Genomic DNA, 13,025 nt, shown 5'->3' on the forward strand with positions numbered 1-13,025 from the left:
TGCTTTATGTAATATGAATTGGTTCATAATAGCAAATGATCATGTGTTCCGGAGTCGCGTTAGAAGAAGTACTAATTTAAGAATGTCCGACTACTTTGCCTAAGGCTGGACAGAGATTATTGTTGTGCATGCACACACACACACACACACACACACACACACACACACACACACACGCTCGCACGCACGCACGCACGCACGAACACACACACACACACACGCACACACACACACACACACACACACACACACACTCGCGCGCACACACTAGCAATGGAGTCAATTACCGAATCCATCCATAACTCAATCCATCACTTGATCGATCAATCAACTAGTTTGTCAACTACACAATCCATTCATTCATGCATGCATCAACCAGTCAATCAATCGATCGATCAACGAATCAATTAATGAATCGATTGATCAACCCACCAATCAATCCATCTTCAAACAGCTTGCTGCTCGGTACGAATGCTCATATAGTCCTCAATGAAAACGCACCAGGCGACAGACATTTTGCGGAATGAATCGACTTTTGGCTGGGCTCGCTCCTTGCAGCCATTTGCACGCTAGCGCTTTCAGCACGTCAAAGTAAAGCCCCAGTAGGCCTATCATGACATTGTTTCAGTTTATTTCAAGTTGAAGGCTTTCTGCCTGTGTTTACTGAATCCAACCTGTCGATACATCTATCATGTAAGTAGAACAATTTATTTTTTTATTACTTCCGTATCATTGAATATGTATGCTATATATAGCACGTTCATATGCGCGTGTCTATACGCGCATGAAGAGATTGTGATTTTATAATGATGATCGTTTTAATGTAATACATTCGCAGCCGTTTTTCACATCCATATCAGACGGAGAAAAGTGCTGCCTTTACTACTCCAGTAAAGAGTAATTTGAGAATAATGGAATTGGCCTGCTTAGCTTTCTTCTTCTCCGAGGCTGCTTCACTGAGAGCTACACTTGCTTGAGCTCTTATTTCGATCGATATCGTCATACCAGCAAATGTCAAAAGTTGTGACAAAGAGATGTAGAAACTCGTAATGGGTTGTTATGACATTAAAGATCCCACGATTGACAAAAGGGTCTTTCCTGGCAAAATTGTATAGGCATAGATAAAAATGTCCATCAAATACCCGTGTGACTTGGAATAAAGGCCGTGAAAGGTGAATGCTCGCCCTAATAGGCTTGAGGTTTGCTGGTCGATGTGAATGCGTGATATATTGTGTAAAAAATTCCATCTCACACGGCATTAATAGGTAACATGCGCCTTGAGTCGCCTTGTGTGGTGAGATATGTGCGCGATATAAATTCTCGTAAATGACATAAACATTAGCCGGTCTCGCGAAAGCGAAAGCATTATAGTTTTGAATGGATTACCGGCCCCCGTGGCGCAGTGGTTAGCGCGTCGGACTGCGGGCCGGTAGATCGTGGTTCGAATCCCATAAGGGGTGCGTGGGTTTTTTCGGGCGGCCTCCTACCCAGAGTGGAAGTGCTAAAGTTCCAATGGGAAGGCTGGGATCACACAGCCGAGTGTCAGGACGCAGCATGACAACTTACTACTGGGCCAAAAATAAAAATTAGTAATTAACCCGTGAAAGTTACTAATTTTCACGAGAAAATTACAATTTTCACGTGTTAATAACTAATTTTCAAGTGTTAATGTCTAATTTTCATGTGCCTCTTGACTGCGGGGGCTAAATGAGCATGCGCGACTGTTACACCGGCCAGAGCGAAACATCATTCGATTCGAAACTTTTCTGGTCCATAGTTCTTTAATCCGATGCAAATTAACAATGAGAGCTGAGCGCATGTGTAGATAACCGTGACAACTTGTTGAATAACGAATTCTATCGAAAGATATTTGTGAAAGTGTGTGAGTCTCGACCGAAGAGATCCGTCAGACCTTTAGCACATGTCCAGCCGGCCGCCATTTTTCTTCTCTCGGTTCGAACATTTTCGGATCGATTGTCCTTCACTAATACACTACAAAGCAAATTTATGAGTGTGGTAGTGGAAACAAATATGAGGTACGACTGTCTGCCCGACAACTTGTCGAATAAGGAATTATATTGAAAAATATCTGTGAAAGTGTGAGACCACAGCCGATCAAAAGTCCGTCTGCTACGAACAGCTTCGATTCGAAAGTTTTCGGTGTCGATTATTCTTTTCTAAGATACCCAAAACAACGTTAAGGAAAGCGCTACAAACTGTGACATGCATCTTCCCATCGGATAACTTGCTCGATAAGGCCTTCTATTAAAAGATATTTCAGAAATAGTGTGAGAGTGATGTTTGCCGGACGTTGAAGCCTCTCAGTGCGGACTCTTAAAGTCCGACTACTGTGACCGAAAACGAGGCAAAAATGAAAATTAGTAATTAACACTGTTAATTACTAATTTTCACGTGAAAATGGTAACCCTAGGTTTTGGCACTAGTAAGCCGTCATAGGTCTGTTCTCCGAGGAGACGCTCACTCAGTCTAACTCCGCGACTTAACAGTCAATGTCGTCAATAGTAGGTAGCGGTGCCTGTGTCCCTGGCCAGGAACAGGACCAATACTGAACACCGTCGAAGTGACTCAGCAGCAGTGTCATCTTCCGAGGGTAGCCTACCGCAGCGGCCTGACATCCTTCCCTGGAGTGTCTGTAAATTCACGAATGCGATTGTGAGGGTGCCCAGGTGTCTGACCAACATTGGTTGACTCAGAAAGCGCAAAAAACAAGTCTGGCGGCGGAACGAAGTTCAGCGGTGGATGTTGCAGTGAGTGCTGGGACGGGGCAGCGTGAGAGCATACTGGGAGAAGGAACAAGCGTCGGGACAAGCAAGAGAAGAGAGAATGAAAACAATAAAGAGGAGAAAAAAAAAGAAAAAAAAGAAAAAAGTAGTGAATGGATTAAATGTGACTCACGAATCAAGATAAGATAATAAATGGAACGCAGAATGATTCAAATGCAAACTTAGCAACACAATTATTGCTTTATGTTTCGTACCCCGACTAAAACATTCACTCCCGTGTCATTTTATTTCAACTTTCTATTGCCACTATTTAATTAGAGGCTCTCAACTTGGCACACTTACCGGCGGATCAAAGGTTTTGTACAGGGGTCACGTGACCGCCGCTCAAATACGAGTACCCCCAAAATCGACCAGAGAAAAACGTAAGGTATCAATTATAAAGTCGATCAAAAATCAGAGAATGCATAACTTGGCAAATTTTACACACAAGGAGAAAGCCAAATTAATTATCTATCAGAAACAGGTTGTTATGTTTAGTTATCTTGCAAAATGTCTTGTGTTATGCCAGTCCTACTTGTGTAGGTGTCGATCGCATGAGCGGTCAAAAAGGGGAAGTTTTTGTGTCAGTTTTGAAGGGTATCTTGAAGAAAGCGCTGTATTTCAGCAATGACCTTGTGGATTGCTTTGACACTTTCAGAATCTTATGCCTACATACGAGACTTGCTTCGAGTAAATGTTTGATCTTTACATGTATTTACTCAGATATTATGCAATCTTCCAAAAAGTGTTTTAAACCCTGTCACTGATTTGGGGACAACCAAACTTCCGTTTCAGTATTACAACTGACGTAAATTTACTTGGCATGTAAACATGAGACAAAATATGGAACGTTTATGCTGTTTTCCAGAGACAGCGATTGTTGATAAATGCCTCTCAAAACATGCTGCGGTTACGCACGACTGGGCACAGCTATAGCACATACTCTTTCAAAATAATTCAATCTTGTTCACAGGACTAGCACATTTATACCAGTGGTCATACTCAAATGAATCTTTGACATTACTTGTATACATGCGAAGTCATGATTTTATTGGATGTAAGTCAACAAACCTATAGCGGGTTTTACACTCAATCCAGAAGATCGCATAACATAGGCTACTTGTAACGATCCGAAACTTTACCTTCTTCTTCTTCTTGTCGTTCGCCAATGTTAAACTTGGAGTCCATGCAGCTCTGGTAATGAAGCTGGTGGTCTTATGAAGAGCCTCCACAGGTCCATGCAGCTTCTCATGAAGGGGCACCGGCCTGGTCCAGATCTCTCTCCTCAGGGGCTGGAGATTTCTGCAGTCCTGCAGGATGTGGGCTGCATCCTGCTCTGCGTCTCCACAGGGACACATGGGGGAGGGCACGGCTCGCAGTTTTTTGTGCAGGTGTTGTTGCATTCTGTTGTGCCCTGTTCTCAGGCGAAAAATGACTACCTGTTCAGGTCTTGACAGTTGGTGGTAGCTGTCATGCGTTGGAGGGGTTTTGAGCAGAGACTTTATGATGGTTTTCATCTCTATGGCGCTCACTGGGTTTTCTTCTTGTTCATCCTCCGCACCCAGTTTGGCCATTTTATCCGCTTGTTCGTTCCCCTCTATCCCGCAGTGTGAGGGGACTCACTGCAATACAGTCTTCAAACCTTTACCTGAAGTACGTCTCGTATGTAGACATACGATCGATATATCGATTGAACCTAAAGTATGAATTATCGTTTGTGTTGCAACAGGGCAGGATCGGAAAATAAGGATGCTTCATTCCAGTTCAGCTTCGGTAGGGGAGGCCACTACGGTCAAAGGGGAGGAAGAGGGAACTTCAGAGGAGGGACAGGCCAAGGAGGAAGGAGGGGTAGGGGAGGCTTCCTCGGCACAGGCAGAGGAGCACGCAGTAGAACGTTTTCCATTGAAACCTTAACCGGAGTTGAGAATACTGACGAAGTCACAGTGACTCTGAACAGTCAGATGGACGGATTCAGTAACTTTCTGGCAGCGGAATTCATGTCAAGCGGCGACATCGTCAGCACCTTGGAGGTACTCAGCAGAGTCCTGCAGAACGACCTCCAGCGCGAAATCGTGCGCAAGGTTCTCCAGGCCGTCTGCACATCCCGATTCCTGGACACCCACCTGACCGCGCTCATCATCCAGAACATGTCGTCCTTTCCGGACACTGAGGTCGTCGAGGTCGTCGGCTTGCTCCACCAGCTCCTCTTCCAGGTGTGCCGCAGACTGCCTTCCTACTCCTCCAAGTGCTACCTGCTGCTGACGGCCCTCACCACCATGCAGAACGTCGTGAGAACACTGGAGGAAAACAAACCGACCCTTGCAGAGGGCGTGCGAGAACTGCTTGGGGAATGCCAGCAAATGATGAAGATGGTCCTAGAGGGAGGCAAGAAGAAACACTCACCAGCCAGCGAAGACGACCAGCTCCCCCCTGAAGATTTCGACCAGCTGCCCATCTTCCCCAGTGCTCGGGACATGGACTGGAACGAGAAACTATTTCTTAGGTGAGATTTGTGTCATATCCATTTGTGTACTTTTGCATTAGACGTAAGCTTACGTCTGTTAGTATTGACATAATGGAGGATTCTGAGGTCCATACATGTGCGGCTTAATGAAGGGCCGTTGTGATTGTTTGTTTTGTGATGCCATAAACCCCCCGCGGGTTAGGGGGAAGAATTTACCCGATGCTCCCCAGCATGTCGTAAGAGGCGACTAACGGATTCTGTTTCTCTTTTTACCCTTGTTAAGTGTTTCTTGTATATATAATATAGTCAATTTTTGTAAAGATTTTAGTCAAGCAGTATGTAAGAAATGTTAAGTCCTTTGTACTGGAAACTTGCATTCTCCCAGTAAGGTCATTAATTGTAGTACGTTGCAAGCCCCTGGAGCAAATTTTTGATTCGTGCTTTTGAGAACAAGAAACAATTGACAAGTGGCTCTATCCCATTTCCCCCCTTTCCCCGTCGCAATATAACCTTCGTGGTTGAAAACGACGTTAAACACCAAATAAAGAAAGAAAAAGAAAGTGATGCCATAAGCATAATAATGCTGCGTCGCTCACAAGAAATAACGGTTTTAGGTGTGACCACCTAAACACCCGCACAACGCAACATTTTCACGAGAAAAACACGTTTATTTGTTTGCATTGTCTGTATTACACATTTCTATTTACATTTACCCCTGACACACCAAATTGTATACTTTAGTTTGCAAGTGAATCGTTATCATACAAAATAACGTTATCACGAGACGAACAGAGATCTCAGAGATCATCTGCTTCTCAACTGTTTCGCGCAAATCGTTTAATATCTATTTTTGCGGAAACCTCCCGAAGAAATGCAATCTCAGCGGCTTCCACCTGCAACATAGTCGTGCTTATTTGGAATGTGACGTCCTGTTCTTCGTCAGTCACACCTATCTCGAAAACTAAGCGTCGCACAGAAACCAGCGCCCTTCCATTATGAGCTATTTTTCTATCAGTGGGACAACATAGAGCCTAATGGCGTCTATTGTCGAGACAACCTAATGCCAGCGAGTCGAAGAAGCTTTGCTACGCTATTTCTTGAACGAAATATCAGAGCCTAATATCACGCTGAAAGACAACTATAGTAACGGATTTACTGCAACAGATTTTCTGTTCAGACATGGAACGTATGTGACACTTCAGTTGTATGTAACATTTTTGATTTGTGAGTTTCCGTCCTCTATTTTTGTTTTTGTTTCAAAAAAGAAAAATAAGTTTGAGAGATGAGTTATTGTCTTATCTATTGGTGCAATCGTGCAAGCCACAGAGAGAGAGAGAGAGAGAGAGAGAGAGAGAGAGAGAGAGAGAGAGAGAGAGAGAGAGAGAGAGAGAGAGAGAGAGAGAGAGAGAGAGAGAGAGAAGAGAGAGAGAGAGAGAGAGAGAGAGAGAGAGAGAGAGAGAGAGAGAGAGAGAGAGAGAGAGAGAGAGAGAGAGAGAACGAACGAACGAACGAACGAACGAACCAACTTTATTTTTCGAGGGTAATGGAGTAGATACAGCAAAGATCTTTTTTCATCCAGCCCTCGCCCAAGAGGGAATTAACTAAGCAGTGCAAAGAGAGAGAGAGAGAGAGAGAGAGAGAGAGAGAGAGAGAGAGAGAGCAGAGAGAGCAGAGAGAGAGAGAGAGAGAGAGAGAGAGAGAGAAGAGAGAGAGAGAGAGAGAGAGAGAGAGAGAGAGAGAGAGAGAGAGAGAGAGAGAGAGAGAAAGAGAGAGACATAGGCAGACAGACAGACAGACAGACAGACAGACAGACAAGTGAGAGACGGAGAGAAAGACAGAAGCAGATATAGACATGGAGACATCGACAGAGACAGAGGGACATCGACGGAGACAGAGGGACATCGACAGAGACAGAGGACTGACTGAAAGCGATAGACAGATAGAGAGACAAAATAGAGAAATAGAGACACATAAGGACAAAGAACGCCTTTGTCAGTATGTTTGCCGGAGTATCTTGTGCATGTCTGTCTAATCTGAACACTCACCACAGGGCCAACAAGGAGGAGGGGTCATTCCGTGACGCCAACCACTACCTGGACGTCCACTTCCGCCTGATGAGGGAAGACTGTATCAGACCGCTTCGCGAGGGCATCAGGGAGTACAAGAACCTCAAGTCGTCTGGAGAAAATGTCTCCAAGCTTCGAGATGTATGGTACGCTATCTTTAAAAAAAAATGTCTTAACATACATAAAACAAAAATTGAGTAACAAGAGACAAACGAAGATAGAAAACAAAAGATAATAACATATTCATTCTAAGAAACAACGGGACGTAATCGTTCTAAATGTATACACGTGCTAAAGAGTAATTGAGTGTTATGCGGAAACCATCTCCTGGCACCTGAGACAATAACCAGCATGGAAGTGAACAAGCGACTTTCCTCCTCACATAACATATTCATTACCTTGACTTTATTGACGCTATTTTTGTGTGCACCTGCTGAAGTTTTTGCCAGTGTGACTGCTCTGCCCAGATCAACGTCCCTTTTTTTCTCAGATACTGTTTTCATGTTATTTTCTCATGCAGGCTTTACTTCCGAATGTTTCTCAGATACTATTCTCATGTTATACTCTCCACAGGCTTTACCAGGGAGTGCAGATCGTCAGCATGGCGTGCAAAGAAAGTGTGGAACACCGGGTCAGGTTCGACAACTCACGCCTCAAGAGAGTCAGATGGCAGTCGTCAAAGAAACTCATTTTCGGGTCTCTGCTCTGCCTCAGCCGGGACGACTTTGACACTTTCATGTTTGCCGTTGTCACGAATCGCAGCACTGAAGATTTGGAAATGGTATGTACTCTGTATTTACTGAATGAAATATGTTTAACCAGGATGTAAGTATCTACTTTTGTTTTTGAAAAAAACCCACCAGTAACCTACAACGTGATTGGATTCGGTTTGAGAGGAGTTCCAAGGTCAAACATTGTGAAACGTATGTTTTTTACTTTCTGGAAAAACGCTAAAACATTTGCCTACATCAGTGAGAAAACAAATCAAAATCTGTAAGATCGTGCGTTGTATAACTACTTTAGTGAAAGAGCATTAATATTTATTTGTCAGTTCGTCAAGAGGAATCGACTTGGACTACGGAAGTTGATTTGTGAGAGAGTTCACAAAGAACAAAGTTTTAATCGGCACAATCTTGAAGTGACAAAAATATACATACGACTTACTGCAAATGAATCATTTCTTAGGATACTGTAACCCGTACTTATTTTTTCTCAAATAAAAGGAGCTTCAGAAGAAACATAAATCTTAGCCCTAGTGTGTAAACCAATTGACTATTCAAGACATGAACACATGTGACATTTCGTCTCGCTTTCACCACAGGGAATCATTCAAATCCGCTTCGAAGCGGACATAGGCGAACTCTTCGACATTCCCCCCAGCGCCACATTCACCATGTTGGAAAGCATTGCGTACTTCGAGGCAAACCGACACGTGCTGGAAGGGCTGAAAGAAATGAAAGACTCCCTGCCCATGTCCAGATACCTTGTGGACTGCAATCCAGCCATCAGAACCCCGAAATACGTGCTGAACCCCATGAACTTGACCACTCTGCTCAAGGCCGGCAGTAGGCATGCTGCATCTGCAGTGACGGTGGTCAATCCGGCGGGATGGCCGCCTCTTGAGGAAACCGAGCTCAACCAGTCGCAAGTATGACACACATTTCAGCTTCGTTATCTATCGCAACTGCCAACTTGTAGTATTTCGCAGTAGTTGGATTTGTATGAATATTCTGAATATGCATATGAATGAGAAGTCGATCCTTAAAAACGTCAAATCAAATAATGAATTTAGACTAAGCTTGTGCAAATCTCACCGCATTCACACACACGTTCTCTCTTCTAACAGATGGAAGCAGTGCGAACAGCTCTCACCAAAGAGCTGGCCATCATCCAAGGTCCACCTGGCACTGGAAAAACTTACGTCGGTCTCAAAGTGGCGAAGATCCTCCTGGAGAACGAACACCTCTGGACAGATCCCGAAGAGGAAGAGGACGGAAAGCCGATCTTGGTCGTCTGCTACACCAACCATGCCTTGGACCAGTTTCTGGAAGGCATCCTGAGCTTCTGCCCTGAAGGTATTGTAAGGGTGGGAGGTCGAAGTCAGAGCACAGCCCTTGAGCAGTTTAACCTGAAGCACATCCAGAACGCCCAGAAGCACTCGAAAACGGAAACTTCGGAAGGACTTTATTTGAGCAACAGCAAAAGAGAATGTTGGAAGAATCTTGGCCAGCTGAGAGAACGTATCGAGGCTGTGTCTGCCAAGCTGGAAGCCAGTGGTCAAGTCATCGTCAGCATGGCAGTTCTGAAACCTTTCATGCCTGAAGGTCACTTTGACAGTCTGACAAGGAACGTGCACCATTTCTCCACTGGCCAGACGAACATAATACAGTGGCTTTCGAATGGGGTTCTCACGGGGAGTGAACAGGAAGAATCGGATCCCCATGCAGCTTTGGTTGAGAAGGTGACATCCAAGATTATCCAAGGCAAAGAGGTTTGCAATGACAACACCATCAACTTCAACAAGGTTCACCATCTTTCTCCTGCAGAGAGGGCTCGACTATACCGGTAAAACGACACGTGTTCTTTGATAACTATTGCTACGATACAGAACTCAATCACACAGTACAAAGATGTTCAATAAATATAACTGTGATAAGATAAAACGAGATGGAAGAAGAGAGAGAGAGAGTCAGAGTCGGAGTCGGAAATGTTATTTGTTAGGCCTCCGGCCCATAACAAGACTGGTGACACATAATACAAGCGAACAATGTTTAAAAGAAGCAACCTTATGGACCTGCATCTTGCAACTGTGCATTTTCCAGAGAATCAGTGCGAAATCGTATAGCTTTGTAAATATACGTTGCTAACTGTCTTACCACTTGGCCATTTGTAGAGGATAGTAATTGGCACATTCTAAACATGGATGGGTTCCGATAATACTTTGAGGCTATTAAGTCAACTCTGATCTCATTATATGCGGGACAAACAAGTACAAAAGGAACTTCCGTCTCAAGTGTATCATATGAGCACAAAGGGCAAAGCCTGTCTACGTTATTCACATTGGGTTTATACTGTAAATAGTGGTTATTTAAGGGTGACATACCAAATCTGAAACGTGCTAACATTCTCCTCAAATGAACATTTCTTATCTGATACAAATAACCACTCATACACAAGGACTGCTTAAATAACGAATACACATGATAAAACACGTGTGATTCAAGGGAACTATGCCAATCCTGTCTAAAGCAATCGACAAGTCTTTGGCGAAGTAGAGAGAGAGAGAGAGAGAGAGAGAGAGAGAGAGAGAGAGAGAGAGAGAGAGAGAGAGAGAGAGAGAGAGAGAGAGAGAGAGAGAGAGTCGGCGTTTAGTGTTGAAGAGAATTCAATTGAATTGAACTTTATTTAACAAGGATTAAGATTTAAGGCTACGCCTTTTCTTACAATCTGTCCTTGGGACGCATAGACACACAATTATATAATAAAAAAATTAAAAAGTTAAAAAGTTAACCAACAAAGGGAGGTCGGAAAACTTCAGCACGTGATAATAAAGGTGACGATGATGATGATGATGACGATAATGATGATGATGATAATGATGATGATGATGATGAGGAAGATGAGGCATGAAGAGCATACAAATGTGGTTATTCATAAAATCAAATGCATACTATGCAGGTAATTATAAATACAAGCTGGTAGCAATCGAACATGTAGCAAAAGTACAACAAAAATATGTTCAGAATATACAATGCACAGCATATCTTTGACGTAATACTAAGTTTGGTAAATCAAAAGGCGTTAAACTACTCAGACATTAGGTGGTTTTTAACACATTTTTAAAAACTTTTTAATGACTTTAAGTGCTTAAAGGATGATGGAAGTGAATTCCAAACTGAAGTACCCGAAAAAGCAAGACTGGTCTTATACATATAGGTCAATTCGTGGAATCGGTGGGATCAAGTTGACCGACCCATATCTGTGGGTAGCTTTATTAAAGGTACTGAACTTGTCAAATCCAGGTGCACGGAGCCCCTGAGGCTTTTAGTCATACCTCAGGCAGCTATCCGTTAGAAGAACTCCCAAGTTTCATTGACTTGCACCCAAAGAGTCAAGAACTGCGATTTGTTTTACTTATTAATTTCGTACTCGGACCCGGCTGGTCTTGACCTATTTTTGGATCTAAATTTAGATCAGGTAGATCACCACATCATGCACAAAAAGACACGTCATTTGCAAACTATGTCAGACGTCATCATGAGTTTATGTAAAACAAAATGGAGGCCGGAATCATTGAGTTGAATCGAACTCCGACCAAACACCACGTAATAACTAGGTTAATTTATGCACTCGCGTGAACAAGAAACTGTCGAGCTTTACAGAAGTCGTCGTTGGGTAGTTTTGGGTTTGTTTTACTACCATGGGAGGATTTTTGAACTGTAAATGCACTCAGCTGCAACAAAAACGCAAAACGTAGGCTGTGAGCTGCACTGTGCCTTTAAATAATGATGTAATGTAAATCGGCACTTTACCGTAATACAATTTATGCATGAAAATGGCTTTGTTTAACTTGAGATGCTTTTCCAGTGGAAGAAAGTTAAGCATTTTTAATTTCATATCTGTTGAGGCATTATCCTTTACGATGAGTTTGGCCGAGCGATGATAGAGAGAGTCTAACTTTTTCAAATGGACATCACTGCTGCCATCCCAGAGCGTCAAAACCTAATTAATGTGAGGCTTTACATGAGCATGGCGGAACATTTCCAGAGTCCTTCTGTCCGTAAGTTGCTTTAACTTGGATAGGAGAAAAACGTTCTTGGCTACTTTCTTGCAAATATGCTGTAATTGTGCCTGCCACTTGAATTCACAATCAATAATTACCCCTAAAACGCGATGCTGTTGAACTTGTTCAATTGATTGCGTACGAACAGAGAGAGAGAGAGAGAGAGAGAAAGAGAGAGAGAGAGAGAGAGAGAGAGAGAGAGAGAGAGAGAGAGAGAGAGAAGTGAAGAGAAAGAGAGAGAGAGATGGAGAGACTTAGACTTAGACTTAGACTTAGAACATTTTATTCACATAAAGGGTAGACATTTTAGGCCATAGGCTTAATCTTACAATGTGCCCTTTACATTCACACAAACACATATTCACGCGTGCGCCCGACTAGAATCATAGAAATATCAAACATACAGTAATAATAAATGAGAAAAGTAATAGAAAATACATGAATGGAACATCAATAAAGCAATTACAGAATGGAACATTAATTACGCAATCACACTTGCGCACTCACACGCAGACACACAAGGAGGAACACATATAATACTAATAATAATATACACACAACTAAGTGCCATTCAACAAGCACACAGTGAGCCTACCAAGACAGGTAGATTTAGCATTATGTAGGCATGCAGCAGTCAATATTTCAGAGTAATAAAATAATTATAATTAACAAAGCTAGCTACAATACCGGCAGCGTAACTTATGAAGACCTCAGTATGTGTTTCCTGAGGGAGGTTTTGAATGCGTACATTCGAAGGAAGAGAGTTCCACAGAGAAGGTCCCACAAAAGCAAAGCTAGTTTTGTATAGATCTAGAGAGAGAGAGAGAGAGAGAGAGAGAGAGAGAGAGAGAGAGAGAGAGAGAGAGAGAGAGAGAGAGAGAGAGGAGACGGGTACCAACCAATATATACGGTTTAGTTTAACATGAATG

General features: G+C 43.0%; 1 protein-coding gene across 1 annotated transcript in view; it reads left to right on the forward strand.

Annotated features, from left to right (window-relative positions):
- The first annotated feature begins 590 nt into the window (after nt 1–590).
- The window catches only part of LOC138963357 (NFX1-type zinc finger-containing protein 1-like), a 32,907-nt gene continuing 20,472 nt past the window's right edge, over nt 591–13,025 (forward strand). The window contains exons 1-6 of the mRNA XM_070335378.1: nt 591–693; nt 4,513–5,286; nt 7,298–7,459; nt 7,887–8,094; nt 8,635–8,961; nt 9,160–9,878. Of these exons, the coding sequence (XP_070191479.1) occupies nt 692–693; nt 4,513–5,286; nt 7,298–7,459; nt 7,887–8,094; nt 8,635–8,961; nt 9,160–9,878 (2,192 nt within the window). The 5' untranslated portion in view covers nt 591–691. The remainder of the gene's footprint in view (nt 694–4,512; nt 5,287–7,297; nt 7,460–7,886; nt 8,095–8,634; nt 8,962–9,159; nt 9,879–13,025) is intronic.

The sequence above is a fragment of the Littorina saxatilis genome, linkage group LG1 (assembly GCF_037325665.1).
Source record: "Littorina saxatilis isolate snail1 linkage group LG1, US_GU_Lsax_2.0, whole genome shotgun sequence".
NCBI lineage: Eukaryota > Metazoa > Mollusca > Gastropoda > Littorinimorpha > Littorinidae > Littorina > Littorina saxatilis.